The following is a 24843-nucleotide window of genomic DNA, read 5'->3' on the forward strand; positions in this document are numbered from 1 at the left end:
GCTCTCATTTCCATACTTCTCTATGTTTGATGTTTTTTGTGTGTGTTCTCTGGCACTGAACAATACATCTGCTCAGTATGCACTTTTGACCAAGCATGAGTAAAAAGTAAAACCCCACAAACTTCCACTTCACCTCATAATAACTTTTCCCAAATCATCCAAAAATCCCCCTCTTGCCTTGCATAACACATTTAGCTGCTTCCTCCCTGCTTCCTCTCATTCACCTGATTACCCGAGGGGTTTCCAATGCTTTCAAATTAGCAGTAAAAGCAGTCTGTCTTCACTCCGCATAATAAAAATAAATGTTTTAAAAAGAATGCATATAGAAAACTGCTACTGAGCAGAGAAGGTGCTGGTAGGAGCGGCGGTGGAGAGACTGCCAACAACTAAAATTAGCTGAGCACTGACTTTAGAATCAGTCACTAAGCCGGCTAAACTTAGTTCATTGCTTCCCAAGCCTCTTTCCAAATTCTCCTGCTCTGCCACTGACCTCTGGTGGGTACCGTGGTGTCTGGGGAGAAGACTGAGCTGCCATTTGCAGCGATGAGTGAGTGATTTGCAGAATCGGGAGGAAAATAACTCTGACCCTATAAGGAAAGTGTGAGTGCTATCGGGAGGTGGGAATCAGGACAAAATGTTCCTTTACTCATACACCACAAGTTTGATGATCATTTGTAAAAATCAAAAGCTTTAAGTTCTGGGAGGAAAACTACAACCTCATGTTGGAGCATGCATTGTGTGCTACACTGCCCCCATCTGGTGCCACAGAGAGGTCATTCTTGTGTTGCTAATAAGATAAAGGAAAATTACAAACGCACACACACCACTACACTCTGCCCTGTTGTGTGCCAAACACACTTCCCTTTCCCTATCAGCTCCTTTTTCTGTTTTGGCCTCACAAGCGATAAATCTTTGCCCCTAAGCAGGTCCCTCTTTTTTCCTCTTCCTGTGTTTCATATCAGTACAGAGTCGAGACACAACTCAGGCCCTTGTGTCTAAACATAGCACCTTCCGAGTTGTAGTTGAAGTTAGAGTGATGGTCTGTGTCCGATCTAATGGTTCTTTGCCACAGGGGGCAGCCTCTAATAAGGAAATGGCTGAGGCGTTTGACGGGATCCAGCAGGGATGACGTCGTTGGAGGTGTTTAAGCGTCAGTGACATCTCTGGTTAATTCTTCAGACAGAGCAGCAACTATAATTCTCAAAAAGTTGTTTCAAAGGGAATCCAATTTGTCACAGTGGCTTTACACTGCCAGAACGGGGCTCTACAGACAAACTGATATCACAATAATTTTATACGGGCACAGAATTTGACGACAAACCGTTCCACTCATGTCAAATGAAGAGTTCTGTGCAAACTAGACGCGTCCTGTCAGATATATTTGGAGGTGATGTAGAGAGCAGCTGAAAGCTACAGTGAGGATTAATGTTGGGGCTATTTTAGTCTAAATATCTTGCTCACCTACAACACAGTAACTCTAACCTCACATCCTGGTACTGCACGTCCCGGTAGTTTCACAAGGGGGCGGTCGACCTTTCTACAACAGAGAGGAGCTGTTGCATAATCCAGGCTGCATTCACATGTACAAAGTCACTGATTGGCCTCACTCCACTTCAACATGAGGGTTAATCTGTTTACATGCACCTTTGATACCACGTGCTTGAGTCCCTGCGGTGCTATGAATAAACCTGTTGACACGATACTCCTATTCCTGTTCACATAAGGGATTCGGACCTCAAAATAAGAGGTTGTTTTTAGAGAGCCACGTTTCTTACAACTTGAATACAAGATTATTTACGAGTTTTGTTGAGAAAAAAACAATGTCACCAGATTAACGAAAGTCAAAAATAGAAGAACTGTAATAGAGAACATGCAGGCCCTTCTTACTCTGTTATTGAACTCGTCTGTGCAAGTTTTCCACAAACATTTTCTAAGATGTTTCATCACATCAGTATGCTGATCAGTTGTTTTCTCCACAATGCCTGTGTGGGTGTACTAAGGAGTTGTGCTTGTGCGTGCCATGTGTTTGAGCATGTATGTGTGTCATTCCTGTCATGGGAATAATTACTGCCAAGGCCCCCTGGCTTAGAATAAGAGCAGAGTTAGATTGTTGTCCCAGTAAATGGATTTCCATGGGAAAAACCCCGGCCCAAGGCGCTGTCTCCCATTGCACAGACTGAAATGACTCAGGCAGGGGGTCCTTGGCAGCAGAGCAGATTTGGAAACCATAACTTCCATGATTCCGTCAAAGCTCTTATTTGGACAGTCATACAGGTTTGCTCTGACACAACAGATGGGCAGACGAGAGCTGTGAGTGGACAGATTGTGAAAGAGCAGTGGAGACGAGTGCGGGAGAGGAGCAGGAGGGAGAGCAGACTAAACTCAACAGACTGTAAGGGGAGCAAGGTTGGCTTCTGTCTGTTTCTTTCTCTTAATCCGTAAATCTTCTGTAATCAGGATGAGAGGGACAGAGCATGTTGCCTGACTTAGGACAGCGGAGTCTAAGTTGGGACCTGGACGGATTGCTTGCTGATGAGGAGAGCTAACTGGCCAGTGGGATACATGGAGGGAGGGGGGTGGCTCGAGCTGGAGTCAGTTTGGGAAACTTAAACTGAAACCAGTTTCCACCAAGAACCATCAGGAAGAGTGGAGGTCAAAGACATGAGGATGGTTTAATCAACAAGAGCAAATTTTAAAAGAGAGAACAAAGAGCGAAGAGGACCAACAATCCCTGGATTGTTTTAGGGTGAGACTTTTGACTATTACTATTTTGGACTGCAGCAGACGTTTAGGCCACTGTGGCAGAGTAAAGTGAGAGCTTTCTATGTTTGTGCAGAAGGAGGAAGAAGAGAGAGAAAATGTTTGTGATAATAATCCTCATTTATTTCTTGCGAGAGATGAAACAGAAACATATGTCTGCGGGATTAGAGGAGTTGAGCAGTTCTATCTGACATCTAACGACAGATTATCCAAACAATGCTATTAGGCTAATAACTTAGCATTAACATATAATTGTCACCAGGTGCAAAACTAATTCTGTGCGAACAATTATCTGTGTGATTTGATTTAATGATGTATGCAGCGTAGAGACAGCTTGAGAAATGAAGTCCCTCATTGGACTCCCTGCTTTACAGGTTCAATTCATCCACTGATGCACATTAAAGCAGCCAAGTTCTTTCTCTCTCTTTCATCTGCAGCTCCTTGGGAATAAGTCAATCCCAACAGATCACAACACATTTTATGAGTGTGTTTGGAGGTTATTGATTTACATACATGCAAACACAAATTGTAAACAACGTGAGAACCGGAGTGTACTTGAAGTGCAGAGCAGCGTGACACGCTTAAGACACCATGACAGATGCTGTCACTACACTGGCCTCCCGTTGCTTCCGGCACCATATGGCCTTTCTCAACCCAGTAAACTCCTCCTGCTATGCCTTCCCTGCCATCACTGTCACAGACTGGGCTCCTGCTGAAATCAAACACTGTTTGTCGGTCATTACTCTGCCTGTTGTTAATTTGTAAATATGGCTTGCACCATTTTATACAATTGAGTTTTAATTAGCCTACATATGGGGGCATTACTTGTAAATTCTCAGTCATAATAACTATTCTCCTACTCTATTCCAAACACTTGTAAACAAAGCATGTTGTGCAGGCAATGATACGGATGCCTTGTAAATGACTTACATCTCAGCAGAGGGGCTGAGCAGAGATGAAGCTCCTCATCCACTTTAGGCATCATGCCTTAGTCAAGGCGCTCTCAGGTCAACAGATCGATTTAGCATGCTTACCTTAGAGGCTGCCATTGTTTTGTTGTAGTTTCGCAGTCAAACATCTACTGAGACTTTTGATTTGAGGAGAAGAAGTCATTGAAGGTTCCCGGTCTGAATCGCGGTTCAGTCTTTTTGTGGAGGTTGTGGGTTTTCCTCCCACAGTCCAAACACATGCAGATTGGGGGTGAGGTTAATTGGAGACTCTAGACCGAGCGTAGGTGTGAATGTGAGTGTGAATGATTGCTTGTCTCTTTATGCTGGTCCTGTGATAGGCTGACAACCTGTCCAGGGTGTACCCGCCCCCTCAGCCAATGTCAGCAACCCTCATGGATGGATGGAGAACAAATCATGCATGTTCCTAAACTAGATGCTAGTTGTAGTGACGTATCTTTTGTACACAAATGTCGACACAGTCAACAGAACCTTTCTTATTGGGATGAGCACAATATAATATGCAGTACAACTTCAAATGAAATCAGCAGCGTGTGACCACCGAACACAGTATTTGTTTAGTGTCTGTTAAAGCCGCTATTCCCCCACTGTAGCAGTAGCATCTATCTAAATTGAAAATGAGCACTCCACAGTCTCCATGCTGTGTGACTGGGCCAGACAGTGTTTAAAGGTGATATGTTAATCTGTTCCAACATTATATTTTCATTTTTGTTAGAATTCATGCCCGTCCACACCCCCCGATTTGGCTACTCAGAACTCAGAGGAAGTGCATAGCTGTCACATGGCTCAGAGAAAAAATTTGGAAAAAGATAATCAAGAAATCGTGTTCATTTTCTTAAATTTTCTATTCAAGATGCGAATAGTGGACAGCAGACCTGACACCGAGGCATGATCCAAGGCAGAGTGCGGGGTCCAATGGCCACTGCATGTGATGACCCCCACCTGGGCGAAGGCCCATCCGATGACTGCGACATCCTCCTGGATGATTCGGACTCAGAGAGTGTGCTTTCCGATGACTCGGTGCTTCCCGACTATGAAATGGAGGAAGATCCCAGAGAGCCGGCTAAAACAGTGTACGAGGCCTGTGCCAGGAACGACCCCACATCCCTGTGCAGCATGCTGGAGAGAGGAGTCACTAAAGAAGAGGCCAATGAGATGGACATCAATGGCAGGGTGAGGAGTTTATTTTTGTATATGTAGATACAAATATATATATATACAGATGTACATATAGGTACAGTTAGATTTTAACAAAGGCCACTTTATTTCTACCTTGTTCCTCGTCAGAATGGACTGATGTTTGCTGTGGCAAAGGGTTTCGTCGATATTGTCACCATGCTGCATACATGTCCATTAATAGACATCAACCAGCAAGATAATGATGGAAATACTGCCCTCATGATTTCTGCCCAGGCAGGTAAGTTTGAAGTCATACCGTATTAACACATAAACTCAACATCAGGTCTCAATTTAATACCCCAGAAACATAATGTGGTTGTTTTTTTCAATTCAGGCTTCATCACCATTTTGAACTATATCCTCAACTTCTACTCTGGCGTGGACACTGAGGTCAGGGATCCCCGTGGCTTCACTGCCCTCATCAAGGCAGGCCTGCAGGGCAGAGAGGAGTGTGTGTCTGCCCTGCTAATGCATGGTGGGTTTATGGCACTTGAGAAATGTGTTTGTCATGTTGCTTTCTGTGCAATTGAAAGGTCTGCTAAGTTACAAAGGCCAAAGTCTGTGGCAAAGGGAGTACCTTTGCTCCTGAGGAATCCAAAACACCCTCTTTGCATTCCTGGCTATTTTCACCAAGTATCATGTAACATACCCTTCTAACTAGTTTGGCTCAAATTGAGGTACAGCAGAAACAACACCATTACTGTGGCAACAGCAGTGTTTTCAGCTGATCAGGAAGTCTATTGGCAAGGGGCTTGCATTTCTAATACTGGCTCTAAAAGCAACCACATGGTGGGGTCATTTTACTGTTTAGGCAGCATTTGATTTCCTCACTTCTCTCATCGTCCAATAACTTGTTTCCTTGTTTTCTGCTTTTTTCTCATGCACAGGTGCTGATATGAATGCAATGGACATGGTCCAAGGGAGAGGCCTGAAGGATTGGGTCCTGAGGACAGGAAGGTTTGAAACTTTGAACAGAATACGCCGTCTGCAGGCTCATCCCGTCGCTGAGCATTTCTGTGAAAGCTACATGCCCGAGTGGCCTGAGCTGAAGCCACTGGTGGCAAAGGCCACCGCCCCAAAAACAACCAGTCAGAAACTGAGGCAGCGTCTAAAAGACAGCCTTACTTTCAGCTTCCCTCAGGACCCACAAGACAATGGGGTCATGGACTATATGGTGCGAATGACCACAAGCATCCACAGCCCCCTGATAGCCACTGGCTGCCGTCCTCTCTGTCCCACCAGCCCTCCAGAGATTGGCAAGCGACGGTTTGCCGTGCCCGAACTGCTCGAAAAGCACAGCATCAAGGAGCTGGAGGAGGGCACAGTATCCCACAGCAACGGCTCCATCACCTCAGCTTCTCCTCCCGCTGTGTCAGCCACCTCCATATCTCTGACATGCTGCCAGGACTCCAGCCGCAGGGAGAGCCTGGCCTCAGGTGGCATGAAAAGCTTCGTTCCCCGCAGCATGGCACACAGGAACAGCATCTTCCCCTCGGGCTGTATTCCTAAGATTGAAGTGACAAGATCTGGCGAGCCCACTCCAAAGAAAGAGAAAAAGAAGAAAAGAGAGAAGGGCTACCTGGAGCCTCCTGTCTGGAAGTACAAGGAAGCCAAGGAAGAGAAAAAGAGAGTGAAGAAGCAGGAAAAGCAAAAAGACCAAGATAAAAAACCCAAGGGGTCCAAACGTTCATCAAGCCAAAAATGAGGCAGCACTTTGTTTTCCACTGAGAATTTTACTGTGATTCTGTCAAACATGAGAAACGAGTTTGTGGTCTTAGCGACTCTAAAGACTGATTTAACAGAAGAAAAAGGAAACTTCAAAACTATTAAAACCCATTGGTGGATTTAAACTTTGGCCTTGGATGAACAGGAGAAAACTGGAGCCACTTGAATTTGCTTGGTGTGAAGTAATTTTCATCCTAACTGGGAGATATTTAGTGACGTGACCGTTTCTTATTTCATCTGCGAAAGATTGGATTAGTAAAAAAAGTCACGTGGAGATGGAACGTTCATCATTTTATTTTGAAAACATTGTACATTTGTGGGGACTTTGTCAATCTGTGAATTGTTAAGATTTCCAGGTAGCGTGCCATTATGGTGTTTATGCAGGATAACTAAAGCAATGACAAATACTGTATGTGAGCAAAGGCCTTCAGCAAATTGATATATGTAATAGTTAGTCATGGACTGTTTACAATGTTGAACACAGAGAGGAGAGGTCTTCAAACTATGTGTTTTGCTCCTCTACAAAAAGGGATATTTCATAATATGTTATATTATACTGTATATGCATTTTATAAGGCAAAGCACTGACGTTGCAGCTAGTTTCAGCTATTGTACAGTTCTTGTAGTTTTTAATGCCTCCTCTCTGCAGTGGGTGTAATGGCACCTAAACAAACAAAAATCGTTGTTACCAAAATCAGCTCATTGATGGAGGTGGAAGTGGAGACATCCCGTACCACCATCAGCTGGTCCATTTCCAGTAGCTCGTTGTCTGAACACATGTAACTTCAGTCAAAAGCCTATTTTTCCACATCTATGAAATTGATCTGCCCTTCCTGTTTCATCACATGCAGCATCTGTGTAAATATGTTATTAAGCAGAGTGTTCATACTTCAAACAGCTCAGCAACGATTCGGAAACAGGAAGTGAATCGTAGCTGCGAAGCTCATTGTCCTGAAAACAAGACAAATCCCTAAAACAAATGTGCTGCTGTTTCTGGCTGTTCTTTAAACACCACTACCAGGCCAAAGGTAGAGTCACTTTAGATTTTACAGTTATGTTTTACTGAGCCTCAAAGGTATAATCCCCAAATCGATCTCCATTCAATTTTATATATCATTTTCTAACCCCCGAACGAGGCTAATTCCGTCTTCAGTATATGCAACAAGTACCAGAGTTCTGTATGACTGACACACAACTCTCAGTGGTTCAAGTACTGCGTTTGATAGCAGAGGTACCTATGCATAGTCCAAAAATATTTGAACATAATATTACTCAGGAAATCCTTTGTTCATACTATGATGCCCATTAAGCAAGAAATCGATTTAAAGGTCCACTTTACAAAATATTCTGTTTATAGATCAACACGGTAACTCCTCAAATGAAAATGAAAACCCATATACTTGTAACTGCATCACCTGCTACAACTACAACACGATAGATTTAAATGTGTTATCGAAAAGAGAAATAATAGATGCTAATCTTAGGAAAGATTAGTGTTGTTTCAGGGATTACTTTAAAGTCAATGTAAGAGACTGGAAAGCTCAGGTCTTCTACATCTTTATTGAGTGTAAGATGGATGAAAATGTTTGTTTACAAGTTTGGAATAAAATTACTGACGTTTGTGAGTGAGTTTGGTTTTCTTTCTACACAGTAAACTCGTACTAAATACGGTTTATTTATCTCTAAAGTGGCAAGTGATTGATTTTGAACCCTCTGAAATATTTTTAATCCAATGTGCAATATCATAACAATTAGCTTTTATAGGTTATGCAACAGATGATATATTGTTGTAGCATATTATATAATTTCCAAATGTCGTTATTAGCCTCAAATATCCAGTATTTGACTATATTATCTTACAAATTGCTTTCCACATTATACATATAAACTATGTGACTATGTTATTAATTTGATTCAAAAAAACAGAAAGTACTTCCAGTGGTTGAAAAAAGCTCCTTGTAGACCAACTTCAACATTTAACTTTTGCTTAAATATTATTGTATCAGCAATATTAGCCAAATTATGAAATTAATGAAAATATAACAGGGACAGGGGTCACGTGTTTGATGCTAAATTGTAAAGTTACATGTGTTGGCAAAGAGCTATAGCACCCATCTATAAAAAGAGAAGCTAATTTTTCTCATGTAGTGTATTTTCAGGTTTGGGTCATTTCCTCTTCACAGAGGAGGAACGTGGTGACTTGAGGTCAGCTCTAAAACAAATATCTCTCTTGAGTTCAGTGAAGCAACACATGAGACTGTGACCAGGGCTGTGAGAATTCCAACACATGTCTTCTTGTTGTAACACAGACTGGATCAGATTGTACAGATTCTGACCTCTGAGAATTAGGTAATCACACTGTAAAGTCAACATCACATTTTGACTTCATGCGCTCAGCTAAGATAAAGACTAGTCAATACTGTTAAAGTGGAAGAGAAGTAAAACTGGTCGTCTATTTATCAGGGATTTCATGCTTTTGAGAACACGTCAGTTGAAGCAATATCACATTTCCTCTACTTTAGTAGATTAAACAACAAATAGAGGCTTATTAGAGAAACCTCGGGGGTGCAGTGGGACTGTGTGGTTCTCTGAATAGCAGAGATTAGCAGGAAAGAGAAATAACGGCTGATTTTTTTTTTTTAAATGAACAACAATTTGCTCTGTTTTCTAAATGACAGCTGATGTGAGAGCTCCCAGCTGCGTCTGCAGCCGTTCGCCAAAAATGGAGAGATTACAGAGCCTGAGAACAAGGAGGCTAATTTATATTAGAGACATGAAGACATCGCTCTCAGGCTCTGCTGAATGAAGTCTTTTCATACAGCCTTAGTCTCTCTGGCATCTAAGAGGTAATTCTGTATTCGCCACTTACACACACTTTGCCCTAATTGCTCTGATAGAAAAGTTACTGTACCACCATTGTGTGTCTAAATTTGTGTTTGCAAACTTTACGGTTCTCACCAAATACACTGAAAATACAGATTAGCAGAATAAAACACTAAAATTGTGTTTATCTTGTTGATATGGATATTGAAGGAAATGTTTGGCAACGATTCCTAATATGTTGGGATCAAATTCTTACAGTTTAAACTTTATTAAGAATAAGAATACATAAAAGAAAATACAAATACAACCAAATATATAGAAGTTGGATAGTGAGACCTAAATGCACATCTTTAGTGCATTGTTTATTCTGTGAATTAAAAGTGTTCATGTCTGCAAATATTGTCCAACATAAACACTGATGCTGACTCATATCAGCTGTTTTTTATCGGCCAACCCATTAATCTGTCAGGCTCCGGCAGTGTGTGAGTAGGAGTTTGATTCTGTTTCACATTAATCCTTTAAAAGGTTGAACGTTGTCTGTGTTTGTTTCAAATATGAGTTTACAACGTGCATGTATAAGGATGATTTGGGTGATGACACCATCACTAGTTTGGAAGTCTTTCGTAGGCCAAAGTGCAATTAACACATGTGCGATTAGGAAAATTGAAAATATCAGTTTAAAAACTGTGAGAATTTACTTTTGAGTAAAGTAGAGGACATATGTTTGGCAGTTTGTTATGATCAATATTTCTTTAAAATAACATGAACGTGAAACAAAAGACAACTAGCAGAGAATACTCACCTGAATCTGATCTTACATACAGCACATTGCTCTGTAGTGTATTTCAGCTCATTGGTTTACTGCATGTCCAACCTTACAGTTCCAAGTTTCTTCTCTCTGCTCTAATTGTGTTGTTTTGGACAGAGCAGGCAGACGTTTAAAGCAGAGAAGCTCTTTAAAACCAGCTGTGCACAGCGGACAGACACAGTGAGTGACTGTTGAACATAGTGCAAATAAAGAGAGTTTCCCTCAGTAGTTGATAGAGTCTAAAAAAAGAGCTAAAAGACTGAATGTTTTACTTACGTTCACCAGGGTGGACGAAAACAAGAATCCTCAGCCATTTTCAGAAATGAAATCTGGAGATTGTCTGCACAAACTTTCTCTGGAGTTGCCTTTCACACATGAACAACGCAGCAGGAGATTCTCCACTCAGACGTGTTCACAGGAACACAGACATCTCCAGAGCGTTCAGGTGAGAGGTGGCACTGCAAGCAGAGGCTGGATGTAACGTAGCTATTTTGCTGCGGAGATCGCGTGTTTTTGTTTACAGCACATTGATTCTGATATCGGCCCTTATCAACAAAAGTTCGCTTGACATCCTCATGTGTCATCTACGTGTATGGCATGAGATGATTGTATACTCTGGGGGGGTACCACTCACATAGAGTCACAGTTCACCAGTTCTCCTCTGGAGGATCTCCTTTGTTCCTGGGCTCATGCGGACATTCTCGAGAGTTTTTACTCGGGGCCTGGCAGGAGAAACTCCAGGCAAGTCTCATTAGGACATTTGCGTTCTCACATACTACCCTTTCGTATAAATGTTTGGAATGTCTCACTCGAAGATTTGCGTTCTCCCATACAGCCCCTACGCATAATGTCAGGAGATTATCCGGAGTTAGTTCAGGAGATTTGCGTTCTCACATACAGACCTATAGAAAATGCCTTGGGCACAGGACATCTGCATTCTGACGTACAGCCCCTCAGGACAATGTCAGGAGATTATCCGGAGTTCAGTGCACGTCTGGAAGCAGCTCAAACTAATGATAATGTGAACAGTTGGATGTGGAAATAAGCAACTGTTTTCTAACACGTTTGCCAAATCAACTTGAAAGTGTCTAATATGTCAATGCTGTGTTCAGAATTTGGTTCAGCTGAAAAAAAAAAAGCTGCTCAGTTGCAGCAGGTTTAGCTTTTGAAACATCTCTGTTGTTAGACGCATGACAAAAGCCTCCATCGGCCTCTGAACTTGGATTATAGTTTAATAACTGATAAAAAATGTTGAGTAGTTCTTGTGTTCAGCCAAAGACATGTTGTTGTAAGTAAAGGGGAGGGGGGGGTCTTTGAAGCACATTCCTGTCTGTGCAGCGCAGACACCAGTCCACAGGGGAAAAGGGAAAATGAGAGGTTTTAGCAGGCAACAGGAAAACCGCTATGAGAACACATTCCAGTCAGAGCAGAGTCTGTGCGGGACAATAAGGGGTGGGACACAACTGTACACTATTTAAAAAAAAAAATCGGTTATCTCGACTTTAGATCAGGAACAAGGAGGACAACAAGAGAAGTTTCTTACTCCCCGGGACTTGGAGGAGGAGGGGAGCCGACACTCGTCCCTTGACCCACGACGATGCTCCGTGTCGCGGGTTTATCAGCGCCGATTTGCCGGAGATGAGATGAGATAGGAGGCGGACAGCTCGTCCCCGCTGCCCCCGGACCCAGCTGCCCGGTTCCTCTTCACTTCCTCCACACTTTCATTGTCACTGCTCGCATTGTGTTGAACCAGGAAGCTCCGAGTTAGTGGAGAAACGAGAGGAAAAGAAGCGGACGACGCTTTTTTTTTTTATTGTAATTTCGGCGGGTTGGTCGTCACCGAGGCTGAAGAAAGGATGTGAGCTCTGTGCGGATGAAACATCTGCAGCTGGTTAGAACATTCTGGGAAACTCTACGGAAATGGATCCAGTGGTGTTTTAAACTGGTTTCATTAGGAAGGAGGGACACTGTGATATGGAAGATCTGCGGAGTTTGCATGCGTTGAGTTAAAGGCGAGCAGAAAACAGGTAATGTGTGGTGTTTCACAGCTATTCTCTTTATTTCTGTCTATAAGTGTTGCATGATGTGCTGTGGTGGATTTACATGAGATAGTCTGACAGTGGACTTCATCACCTTTGACCGACTCACACCAAACTCCACGTGTTCCCAGATGTGAACCAACAGGTGTCAAACAGTGGCCTCTACCTGATCCAGACACTAAACTATGCTCTAACATTCCATTATCTATCTAAAAACCATGATTTGTTTATATTTTACCATGTGTTCATGTTCCTGTATCCATCTCCTTTGTTTTTATTCAATGTTTTTCTCATTCCCACACATTTGAGGCACTAGTAGGTTAAAGTATTTCTATTTTCAAGGTAAATCAAATTTAATATCGACAATATCACAATATCGATATTTATCTCCATTAATGTTACATTACTTTTTCTTTCAAGTTTACAGACTGTGGTTTAAATTTGTTCTTTATATGCCCAGAACGACAAACGCTTGATAGAACAAAACATTTTGCGATCTGACATAGAACATTAAAACCAATTATGCATAAGAAATGTATTGATACGTTTGTTGAACAATGTTCAATGAAAATTGTATTGCGATAATCATTGACATTGTTTTATTGGCCAGCCCTATTCTGAAGTACTTTATATAGATGAACTGATAAGTCTGCAAATTGGTGGATACTGGCTTATCACTGCTGATAATAGTTAGAAATCACAGTTCAACATTTGTATTATTACTCTTATTACTTTGTCCATAAGAGAGAACAAGGTTGATATATTAACTGTGCAATCTACCATCCAGGAGATCTCTTGGTCATATTTTTAGAAAAAACTAAACAAAATAAGGCCAAAAATGTGTGTTCATGTTCTGCATCAGCTGATAAATTGCTGTCACATTGTTTAACTTCCAAATATTGCTCTTGGTCTTCGCCTCAAAATATAGTTGTCTGGTTATATTTACAAATTCCTTTCCGGATTAAGATTATACATGTAAAATCGTATTAATATGAAATTCTATGGATTCAAAAAGCCAATTAGTTTTTGAAGTAGTTGAAAAAACTCCTTGTCGACCAGCTTCAACATTTAAACTTTTGCTTAAAAGTGATTGCATCAGCGATATTATACAAATGATGAAATACATGGTCATATAACAGGAACAGGGGTCACTCCATTAAGATTTTTAGTGTCTGACCTGTACTTTTTTAGGATCTGAATACTTCATGCAACACGTGGCCTGTACTATGTGGTAAATCACCTCTCTGAAAATCACATTGGGGTGAAAAGTTCACACCTTTTGAAACCTTTTGAAAGAGTCACATAGGCTCTTTCCAGTTGGGTGCTGCTGTTGGTCCATGACATCATAAGCACATCAAACCCACACCTCTGTGCATGTGTCTCTTTCTATTTGCACTGAGGTAGTTTTCGTGCTCGTCTTCTCCATGCACGTATTCGTTGCAGTGTATGTTTATGAGAGCAGGGCAGACCGTGACTGAGTCGTCAAGCATGCCAAGCCTAGTTGTGTCTGCAGAATGAAGATACAATCAGTCTGTCGCTGGAACTCACAGACGGTCACACTCACTGACAAACAGTTTTAAGCTCCTTCCTTCTTAAAACACAAGCATCTCAAATGCTGTAAAAGTGTCAGCATGTAAACTACATGATAGAAGCTTTCCCAGTAACCGCCTAGTCACTTTCCAGAGAAGAGACACGGTTATAGACTCAACAGAAGAGCTGCCGCCACCATCCACCAGTGCAACCGCACAGTCATCCAGATGGAATGAGAGATCTGTCCACGCTCTGTAGATGAGAGGAAGAGATGACAATGCATCTTTTCCCCTTGGGCCGTGTGGGTTTAGGGTTTGAACAGAAAAGCAACAAACAGGAGAGAGCTAAGAGAGGAAGTGTGCTGGAGTCTGAAGTCAGGCTGCCATTAAGGAGGAGGTGATTACTGCTCTTTCCAGACAAATGAGACACAGTTGTTCTCGTCCCAGTAGAATTAAGTTCTTTCTGTGGGTGGAGTTGTGTTTATGAATTTCTTCCACTGCACCCACAGATTCACCGCACTGACATGGAGCCCGTGTGACACAGGAAGCGCTCTTTGCTGTTTAGTGAAGTATGGCTTGTGGTTTTAGTGAGCCTTCTCATCGGTTGAGCTGGAGCCCCACAGCTTAAACACAAGATAGGGAAGTCTGCAGACAGTTTCTGTGAGACATACAGTACTTATCAGATTTTGTCATGTAAATTTGAAATGATAATTCAGAACACGTTTTTTTTTGTGTGAAGGCAGCCAGGAACTTTATACGTTTTCTTGCATTCAATACATTTTTTTTTAAAGTTCAATTTAAAAGGAAAAAGACACAAATTGCATTAAATGAGTAAATATGCAAATATACACATTTATCAGCTGCTCTCCCCTGGTTTTCACTCCAGTAACTTTCAACACGACTAAATGAAAACACAAAGATCACGTGATGGTTTCCTGTCATTTGTGCTTAAATATATCTGGCGAGATGCATCAAAACTAAAGGAGGATATCCGCAGTTTTTGCTGACAGGTGCAAGTTCTGCTGCCAGATGTGTGCAGTTCATTTTACTGTCTGTGAGAGATGTACGATCTGCTTTCTGAGAATATGTGATGGTGACTAACTGCTCCTAGTAAGGGCAAACAATGGCCCATATATAAATAGGACCACTTTAGGGAGCATATTTCCATTTTTATTCTCACAGCCCGCCTCAGATTAATCCAAAGAGGATTCGATATAGACTACATAAGATATGTTGCTGTATATTCTTGCGAATGTATTAACGAATAACTAAGGATTAATATAAGTAAGTGAGAAGAGCCAAGTATGAACTCAACATTTTATTTTCCACGTTGAATTTGATTCAGTCTTCTACATTGTTTTACATTGCTCTGTCCTTACAAAATGCAGAAACCTCAGGGAGAGAAACAAGCGTAACAACAAATGTAACAGAGCACATCAACCACCCAGCTACAAACTGGGAAAAATGAAAGGTGTATATAACCGTGCTGTGAAAGGCCAGAGTGATTCATTCCATTTATCTGTTTTACCAGAGTGGGTTACAGGAGGTTTAATGACGAGAAGATGACTTGCTAAGTAGACTCATTGTCTGGTGTATTTCTTGTGTGAAGCTTGAAGGCTCTAGTTGAGCTAACCCTTCCACTGAAAACCCAGTGGGACATGACTTGCATCCAAAATGTGCTTGTGGCAAAACTAGACTAAAAGCTTGTAGCCTAACATTGTATCTTGTGTGGTTCTGTGGACAGTGAACCACATCACATCAGTCAGACTCTGTGGCAACTGCCTCATTTATTTACATCCCCATCTATCTCAGTTCAGCCAGTTTCAAACATTTGAGATTTAGTAGAAGTTAATAAAATATCAGGTCAGACCTCAGCACATGTTTCTCCTGGCACTCTGATGATGAACGAAGTTGACAGCCGGCCCTGGTTAAAAGCAAATGGTGCCCCAGCTGAACAACCCTTTGAACCACCCCTCCATAACAGTAGCATTTCCTGAATTCATGCTTGTTGGCTGATATAATTACTGCTGCTATTGAAGACAAAGAAGAAATTGGCCTTGGAACTGGAGTTAGCCTGTGGGTGCTGCATTGTGGCTCTTAAACAGTGAAGTCAAATGTAGAACAAGAATTCTCATCACAGGAATTGATAAACTGTAAATTCAGTTAAATGATGGTGAAGAGGAACCTTTAAAGACCTCAGGGTTGATGGGGAGTTTAAGTTAGTGTGTGCTTGTTCTCTTTTCTGCGAAGTTGAAGGTATGGTGAATGAATCACTATATTTGTAGATTATGTAATTTATTTGGTGACAATGACATGATAAGAAAAAGCTATAGGCTCTGTGCTGCGTAAAGAAGATATAAAAACCCCAAGAGGCTTCATATTTAGCAGAGCACATAGCAATAAAACAAACAACACTGTATCTGTACAGTAGATATTTTTCTGTGTTTTGTGGTGTGAAAATGTCATCTCACTTCTGTTTTTAATGAAATGTAATGTATCTAAGCTCACCTGGGTGTCAAGTTACAGACTCTAGAGCGTGTGAGGACCCTCCTGCTTGCGTGACCCTCAGCGCTGCAGCCTTAAACAATGAGCAGACCTGAGTCTCGCCAGCCAGCCGGGTGGGGCTGCTCAATGGCAGGAAGCACAGCCATCAATATTTACTCTGCAAGCAGGGTAGTCGAGGAGTCGACAGGCCCGGAGCCTGGGTAGCACAGCGCCACACACAGTCTCAGCGCACATACACAAACACTCTGGAGTGCTGTTACAGCCTCCTTCCCCTAAGCCCCCTTTTCCCACTCAATGCAATTACAACGCAGGCAGACAGGCAGGGCCCTCGGACTGTTGTTTTTGACCTCATTGCTTCCTCTGCCAAAGAACAGGCTTTAACCACTGCTCAGCTCCTCATGGACACCACGATTAATCTACAGTCTGTACAATTCAGTCATGTAGCCGCAGAAATGTCCGGGAAATGAGCTTATTTTTCTAGAATAACCCAAATAAAATATCAGGTTTCTCATTATGACAGTTCCCAATCAAGAGACATCCTTAAATGTATTATCTTTTTTTTTTTTAATATTAATTGTTTTCTTCCTGTTTCACAGAGATGGGAAGCTCTGCTCTACTCACAGTGGTGTTAGTTGGAGCGTTTCTGTGGATCTCTACCACGCATGCAGGTGAGTTAATGGTTTTATTTGGAGAGTAAAAAAGTCTTTATTTTATTCTATTCGAATAAAAGTTCCCTTGTTAGAAGTGGGTGCATTTTATACCTTTATTCATCAGTGACAGTGACGACAGACAGAAACTGACATGGGAAAATGCACCAAATGGTCCAGTCAGCCAGAGAGTCACTGCTCAAGGCATTGACGCCCATGTTTTTTACATTTACATTTTTTTTTTACATTTCATTTAGCTGACGCTTTTATCCAAAGCGACTTACAATAAGTGCATTCAACCATGAGGGTACAAACCCAGAACAACAAGAATCAAGAAAGTACAATTTCTTCAAAAAAAAGCAAAACTACAAAGTGCTATAAGTATGTGCCATTTAAGTGCTACTAAATTGTTAGTTTAAAAATGTTATTCAAGGTATAGTCGGAAGAGGTGTGTTTTTAGTTTGCGGCGGAAGATGTGTAAACTTTCTGATGTCCGGATGTCCATGGGGAGCTCATTCCACCATTTAGGACAGCAAACAGTCGTGATTTTGTCGAGTCGAGTGTTTGTCGAGTGTTTAGCTCGCAGTGAGGGAGCAACAAGCCGATTGGCCGAAGCAGAGCGGAGTGAACGGGCTGGGGTGTAACGTTTGACCATGTCCTGGATGTAGACTGGACCCGATCCATTCGCAGCACGGTACGCAAGTACTAATGTTTTGAAACGGATGCGGGCAGCCACCGGTAACCAGTGAAGGGAGCGGAGGAGCGGAGTAGTGTGAGTGAATTTAGGTAGGTTAAAAAACAGTCGAGCTGCTGCATTCTGAATGAGCTGCAGAGGTCGGATGGCACTAGCAGGTAGACCTGCCAGGAGGGAGTTACAATAGTCTAGGTGTGAGATGACCAGGGCCTGGACCAGAACCTGCACCGCCTTCTGAGTGAGAAGGGGGCGTATTCTCCTGATGTTGTACAGCATGAATCTACAGGAACGTGTTGTTACAGTAATGTTGGCAGTAAGGGAGAGTTGGCTGTCGAGTGTCACACCCAGGTTCCTAGCAGTCTGAGTGGGGGTTAACACGGAGTTGTCAGAGTTAATAGTCAGGTCATGGGTGGGAGAGCCTGTCCTTGGAAGGAAAACTAGTTCAGTCTTGTCAAGGTTAATTTTCAGGTGGTGTGCAGACATCCACTGAGAGATGTCAGTCAGACAGGCAGAGATTCGTGCTGCTACCTGTGTTTCAGATTGGGGGAAAGAGAGGATTAGTTGGGTGTCATCAGCATAGCTATGGTAGGAAAAGCCATGTGAGTGAATGACAGAGCCGAGAGAGTTGGTGTACAGAGAGAAGAGGAGGGGACCCAGGACGGAACCTTGAGGGACCCCAGTAGTGAGAGGACAAGGTTCAGACACAGATCCTCTCCAAGTTACCCGATAAGTGCGGTCGTTTAGGTAGGATGAGAGCAGGGAGAGAGCAGAGCCTGAGACACCCAGGTCCTGCAGGGAGGAAATACGGATCTGGTGGTTCACTGTGTTATGCATCCTAACCACTCAGCTATCAGGTCACATATTCTAGCTCCATTAAAGGATACTCGGATGTTGACACTGGGTTAGTAATACTGTAGAATCCACTGACAATGCAGATTTTAATTCTTTGTTTAGTTTTTCCAGCCTGAACATAGACCGCAAGTTTCAGTTTCATGGTTCCCACAAACCCTCCAGCATAAAATGATAAAGAGATGTTTCCAGCAAACAAGCTCATACACGCTGACTCCACACTAAGAGCCTGGCATGGAACGGCAGAGTCAAAGTAAAAAAGAGGCTGATGAAGAGAGTGGGACATTAACTCAGATGTTGTGGACCATGCCACGGCTGAAAGGCTCAGAAATATCTGACTTACATTTGAGTGTCTGCCTCCTAGTGGTCAGAAACTGAATAATGCAGCTTTAACTTCTTCAAACAAGTCCTCTGTTCAAGCATTCCCAGTGCACTTATTTGTGGATAAAATGTTCATTCAACATGTTTCCTGTTAGTTTGGTTATTTGCCTTTGTGCGTTTTCATGCACAATCCTGATCTGTAGACATTTTTCACGTGATACTATATTTAACCCATACGTTCAGGTTTTACATGGCCATAACTTCCTATAAGACACATTCCACACCAGATCAAAGTCAAAGAAAATCTTTAGCACCGTAATGCTTTGACGTGCAAAGTAGTAATTCAGACTTCCCATTTTCTGTTGTTTGGTTCTTCTGTTACTTTATAATTTCAAACCTAAAATACCTCTCCTGGTTAACCACTCCGCCTTGCTCATCAAAGTGTTGTCATGTGGTTGCCCTGGAAATTTAGTTTTTTCTATTATTACGAGAAAGTCAAGTCCTCCTTAAAAGGGCGACTGTGGCCCAGGGGGTGGAGTGCTCGTCCTCTCACCAGAAAGAATGGCGGTTTGATCCCAGTCTTCCCCTTTCCGCATGCTGAAGTCTCCCTGGGCTAGATACTGAACCTCAAATTCCCCCTTGTCATAGATAAAAAGTGCATGAACGTGTTCGTGAATGGGTGAATGACAAACACTGTACTCTAAAGCGCTCTGAGTGGTCATTAAGACTAAAAAAGCGCTAAATAAATATAGACTATTTAAATGTGTAGTTTATCACTTCATTACTAAGCCTCTGAACATATCTGTATGTTTAATGTTTGTGTATGTCCTTGTGCTCCAGGCACCGTTGACGACAGGAAGCTGCTGTGTACGTGCGAGAACGAAAAAGGCACATGCGTGAACGAAACCTGCAGAGGAGACCTCTGTTTCTACACCTGGGTGCGGGGCTACGAGGAGAGAGGCTGTTTCTCCGCAGTGAACTACAGGGAGCAGTGCTTCAGCTCCTTCCAGGGGTTCTATGTCTTCTGCTGCAAAGAGAACCACTGCAACGCCTTTACCACACCACCTCCAAATATTAGTCAGTACCCAGATTGTTGGTTTTTATAATAATTGAACATCACAATCGTGAAGTCTGAAGTTTGACACTGAGCCTCATAATTGTTTAGTCCTTTCAGGCTCATTCTATGTTACTTTGTTCTGATGGGATTCAAAGCTTCCCTCTGAAATAGTAACTGGTTCCCCCTTGTGGTCACTTGCGGCAAATTCAAACTGTGTGGCCTTCTCTCTTTACGAATGATGATGCACATCAGGTTTTCATTTAACCAAAAATAATGTGCAGCTAAAACCTCTCATCAATGTACTGAAATGTCCTCAGCTAATTCCTGCGTGTTGTGTGTATCCAGATGGAGAAACAACAACAACAACGCCCCCGGAATTCGCTCGCCCAGAGCTGTGGATCACTGTGTCCGTGCTGCTGTTAATCGTGGCTGCCGGCGTGTGCGGCCTGGTGCTGTTCCTGCGCTTCCAGCATGCTCGCTGCAGACTGAGAAATGCTAAAGACCAGGACGTCACCATGCTCAAGGTCCCTAATGGAGACGACCCCACATACGGCGTAAGAGATGTTTGATGTTAAGATATTAAACAGAATACTATTGAAAGATTTTTGAGTTTTCACGTGTAGATCATCTCTATCTCTCTTTCTTCAGGATATATTTGATGAGTTCTGTACATCAGGCAGTGGGACGGGGCTGCCTTATCTGGTCCAAAGGACCATGGCCAGACAAATCTCACTTGCCGAGTGTGTCGGTCAGTCTTTTTTTCTCAGCCCTGCTTTGGCCTGTTTGTATGACTTTGCAGTTGTGTGATCGTGTCACTCTGTCTCCAGGTAAAGGCAGGTATGGGGAGGTGTGGAGGGGAACCTGGATGGGGGAGAGTGTGGCTGTAAAGATCTTCTCCTCCAGAGACGAGCAGTCCTGGTTCAGAGAGACAGAGATTTACAACACTGTGCAGCTGCGACACGACAACATCCTGGGTACGGCCGCAGATTGTTGTGATGCCTTCCCTGTGCTGAGAAGTCATTTCAAAAAGCTCCAGCCAAAAGGCAGATATTGAAATAGACATCTTCTCTTCTGGCTTGTAGGTTTCATAGCCTCTGACATGACATCCAAAAATTCCAGCACCCAGCTGTGGCTCGTCACTCACTTTCATGAGCTGGGTTCACTCTACGACTTCCTGCAGTACAGCAGCTTGGAGCCAGAGAGCTGCCTGAGGATGTGCCTGTCTGTGGCCTGTGGCCTGGTCCACCTCCACACGGAGATCGTCAGCTCCCAGGAAAAGCCAGCTATCGCCCACCGAGACCTGAAGAGCAGAAACATCCTGGTGAAGCGGAACGGCCAGTGCTGCATTGCTGATCTCGGTGAGAGCCGTGTTGAAGCAAGGACACTAGACTCCTAGTTGCATCTGTTTCCAAGTGTTGAGACATAACAGCTGTTTCATGCTTATCTTGATAGTTTTTCTGTTGTGGTTAAGTTATGTTAAAAGTTGTTGATGCACTCTATATTAAAAGCTTTAATACTGTGCTCTGTGTTTGCTCTCTCCTCAGGTTTGGCTGTGATACACTCTCAGTCCCATGACTACCTCGATGTGGGCAACAACCCTCGTGTTGGGACCAAGCGCTACATGGCCCCTGAGGTGCTGGACGAGACTATTCGAATGGACGTCTTTGAATCTTACAAGCAAACTGACATCTGGGCCCTGGGCCTGGTCTTCTGGGAAATCTCCCGCCGGACCAATGTCAATGGTAATAAAACAGCAGCCTATCAGAATGCTGTGCCATTAGCAGAACCATTGGGTGTTTTTACCAAATTAAACTTCAGGAAGAAAGTAGCACACAGATAATGTGTATTTCAAAGGAGCTTCTATAGTTTGATGTATTAGTCTTCCACAAATTATCCTGAAAATGTGTTTTCTCTGCCATGTCTGTCTGGCTCATAGATAGTGAATACATAAGAGGCAGCTAGTCCCATGTCTCTCAGCACTCCAGTGTTTTCCTAGTCTGTGTCTGTCTCTACTATCCTCTCTCATGATTAGCTCTGCAGTAATTATAAACACTCTTATCTGGTGTCAGCACTCACTTGTACATAGTCCAGATGCCCATGCACACAATTTGTAGATGCAAGCGCACACATACGCACGCGCCTCGTGCACAAATGCACTTTCTCAAGATAGGCAGACATTCATAACTTTCTGTGTATATGTGTGTGTGTGTGTTTTCACAAAGACAACCACACACACACGCTCAGCAGGCCTTGTAGGTTTTCATCCCAGTGTAGTCACCAGGGAATTGATATCTTTCCCTGCTCTCGTGTTTGGACAAATCAACTTCACAAAACTCTCCCTGCAGCCTATCTCCATTTCCAAGTGGGCTATTTCAGAATGAGGAGAAATGTATGTTCTAAAAATGCATTAGGACTTCAAACTTAATGCCATTTTAACCATATTTAACATTGCAGTCTGCACATTTCTGCACCTGACGACCCCATTGAATCCCACCACCGAGACTGTGTTCGATAGTTACTGGAGAGCATCATAAGAAGTCTTCTTTTTTCTTTTGGGGCTTGCTTTAGGAATCGTCGAAGAGTATCGTCCTCCCTTCTATGACCTGGTGCCTACAGATCCCAGCTTTGAGGAGATGAAGAAGGTGGTGTGTGTGGACCAGCAGAGGCCCAGTCTGCACAACAGGCTCCATTCCGACCCAGTAGGCTATCTGATGACACACACAAACACTTGCACACGGACATGTGCAACAATATTTGTCAGGGCTTTGCAAATATGACTTCGGGGTATCACCTTGTTTGACCTTTAGCACCCATGCATTCTCAAATTTACAGTTATGCCTGTCAAACATGCATAAAGAAAAAACTAAAACATAACTCACATATGTGTAAACACAGATCCATCATGCAATAAAATATACAATAACACTCCAGTCCTTAACCAGCAGTATGGACACGGTACACATACCCATGTCTTATGTTACATTTATCTTTGTGTGTCCAGATTCTCACAGCCATTGTGAAGATCATGAAGGAGTGTTGGTACCAGAGCCCTCCAGCTCGCCTCACAGCGCTGCGCGTGAGGAAGACGCTCTCCAAACTGGACCATGACAGTGACTTCAGCATAAAAAAACTCAAGCAGGACATCTAGACGAGAGAACCGGAAAGAAGGAGGGACAAAGGATTTGAAATGCCAGAAGGGATTTTGCATCACATTCGGAGCAGCACGGGGTGCATATCATTAACATATTTTGAGCTAATGACTCACACAGTCGGTGAACTACATTAAAGCCACATGACTTTGAGCAGTAGCGTCTAGACTGTCTCACACCGGAGGCTATGTTCTTTTTGCGTAGCCTAATTTTCTACTGCCAGATTTCTGGTGCTTCAAACCAAGAGGGCCCTTTAAGGGGGAAGACCAAATACATTTTCATTGTTTTTTTTCTTTTTCTTATGTTCAGCTTATAAATATCAGGATCAGAAACTTCCATAGCATAATAATTGTACCCAAAGAATTTTTGTTATACTTACAGGGTTTTGCTCACTATTCCCCATCGTTATGACAGAATGGAAAATCTTCGTTAGCACAATTACTCATTCTCTTATAAAGAGGAGTAGCACTGGTTTACCCTAAAAAAATGTTCCCATCATGACCAAAGCCAAAAAAAACCACAGGATGAAGCCATCAGCTAACAATGCTAATACCAAACACATGACCTGTTCTGTGAGTATATTTAACTTAATATAAAATAAGCATTTGTTATCTGCACATAGACACATCGAGCTATATAGTTGTACATATTAGCAGCATTGAAACTGTTGCCTTGTATCTCATATGGGTTTATTGTAAATATATTTCCAAAGGGATATTATTATCATCCAATACTCAACAATGAAACACATTTTATATCCTTTTGTACAACACCGTTTTTCAAATTATTTTTTTACATTCCTGTAGCTTTACATGTACCATCACTTTCACTATGGTAAAGGAATTCACATGTAATACTGTATATGTTAAATAAAGGATTGTATTTTTAAATGTTTGTGCCAGAGACCCTTTGTTTTGTAACAGTGCAATGCTTGCATTGGCCAGTAGAGGTCGTCAGATAATAGACAAACAGTGTGGGCTGGCAGCAGCGTAGCTAACCTCAGGGAAATGATGGTGTCATAAGTTTTGCAATCCTGTTTTTATCCACATTGCATCATGGTAAAATGATTAAACAAACAAGTTAAGACACGTATGAAATCACGACATTGAAGAGTAGTCAACAGTCACCAGTAGCACGTTAAGGTGAGTGACTGATTCAGTCACATGACATACCTGTAAATACACGAAATGACATTAAGATAGGAAAGTTTTCCCATGTTCTCTGAGTCACACTAACTTCACATCATGAGATACTAAACTAAAAAATGAAACTAAAACAATGTAAGACCAGCCTGACTGAATGAGGACTTCATGAATCGACATTTAAAGTAGTCCGTTTTTATTATTATTAGCATTATTATTAGCAACAGACATAGAACACACAATAAACACAATCAGCACAACAACCAAATCACAGTTTACAAACCAAATCAGATTGTGGCTGAACTGAAGAGCTAAAAAGTGAAAGTGCTGAGACTTTAAGAAAACAAACTTTATCATAAATCCAAATTGTATCTGCATCAGCCTTGTATCTGTACCTTCTCGCCTTCATGTGATATCTGTTTTCTTTCAGTATCTGTTGTTTGTACTTCCTTTATCTTTGTTTGTGTGTGTGTGTGTGTGTGTGTGTGTGTGTGTGTGTGTGTGTGTGTGTGTGTGTGTGTGTGTTATCTGTCCGCCTGGTTGTTCAACAAACTCCAGAGAGATAATACTCCCACAAAGCCCCACTCTGTCTGGTCAGTCAGATGAAGAGCTGGTTATTTTTACCACTGCATGGGGGGGGGGGGGGGG

The 24843-nt window shown here is 42.4% G+C and overlaps 2 protein-coding genes across 2 annotated transcripts; both read left to right on the top strand.

Moving 5' to 3' along the window:
* Positions 1 to 4638: 4638 nt before the first annotated feature.
* ankrd33aa (ankyrin repeat domain 33Aa) lies at positions 4639 to 6794 on the top strand. The gene is made up of 4 exons (XM_034590422.1): positions 4639 to 4901; positions 5016 to 5145; positions 5242 to 5382; positions 5795 to 6794. Exons 1-4 carry the CDS (start codon positions 4644 to 4646, stop codon positions 6610 to 6612), a joined length of 1347 nt encoding a protein of 448 aa, XP_034446313.1. The 5' UTR covers positions 4639 to 4643; the 3' UTR covers positions 6613 to 6794.
* A 4842-nt stretch (positions 6795 to 11636) lies between these two features.
* acvrl1 (activin A receptor like type 1) lies at positions 11637 to 23947 on the top strand. Its single transcript, XM_034590095.1, has 10 exons — positions 11637 to 12290; positions 16933 to 17004; positions 19688 to 19924; positions 20250 to 20458; positions 20553 to 20652; positions 20732 to 20878; positions 20987 to 21262; positions 21449 to 21646; positions 22473 to 22603; positions 22906 to 23947. Exons 2-10 carry the CDS (start codon positions 16935 to 16937, stop codon positions 23050 to 23052), a joined length of 1515 nt encoding a protein of 504 aa, XP_034445986.1. The 5' UTR covers positions 11637 to 12290; positions 16933 to 16934; the 3' UTR covers positions 23053 to 23947.
* Positions 23948 to 24843: the final 896 nt, after the last annotated feature.

This window comes from Hippoglossus hippoglossus, chromosome 7 (genome assembly GCF_009819705.1).
Source record: "Hippoglossus hippoglossus isolate fHipHip1 chromosome 7, fHipHip1.pri, whole genome shotgun sequence".
Lineage (NCBI taxonomy): Eukaryota > Metazoa > Chordata > Actinopteri > Pleuronectiformes > Pleuronectidae > Hippoglossus > Hippoglossus hippoglossus.

What these genes read in the sequence shown, in the direction of transcription:
- acvrl1 (XM_034590095.1), top strand. Translation starts at nt 16,935, where the DNA reads ATGGGAAGCTCTGCTCTACTCACAGTGGTGTTAGTTGGAGCGTTTCTG. An exon ending in CACACCACCTCCAAATATTA is followed by an intron (nt 19,925 to 20,249) that starts GTCAGTACCCAG and finishes GTGTGTATCCAG; the next exon opens with ATGGAGAAACAACAACAACA. An exon ending in CTCACTTGCCGAGTGTGTCG is followed by an intron (nt 20,653 to 20,731) that starts GTCAGTCTTTTT and finishes CTCTGTCTCCAG; the next exon opens with GTAAAGGCAGGTATGGGGAG.
- ankrd33aa (XM_034590422.1), top strand. Translation starts at nt 4,644, where the DNA reads ATGGCCACTGCATGTGATGACCCCCACCTGGGCGAAGGCCCATCCGAT. An exon ending in CATGATTTCTGCCCAGGCAG is followed by an intron (nt 5,146 to 5,241) that starts GTAAGTTTGAAG and finishes TTTTCAATTCAG; the next exon opens with GCTTCATCACCATTTTGAAC. An exon ending in GTCTGCCCTGCTAATGCATG is followed by an intron (nt 5,383 to 5,794) that starts GTGGGTTTATGG and finishes TCTCATGCACAG; the next exon opens with GTGCTGATATGAATGCAATG.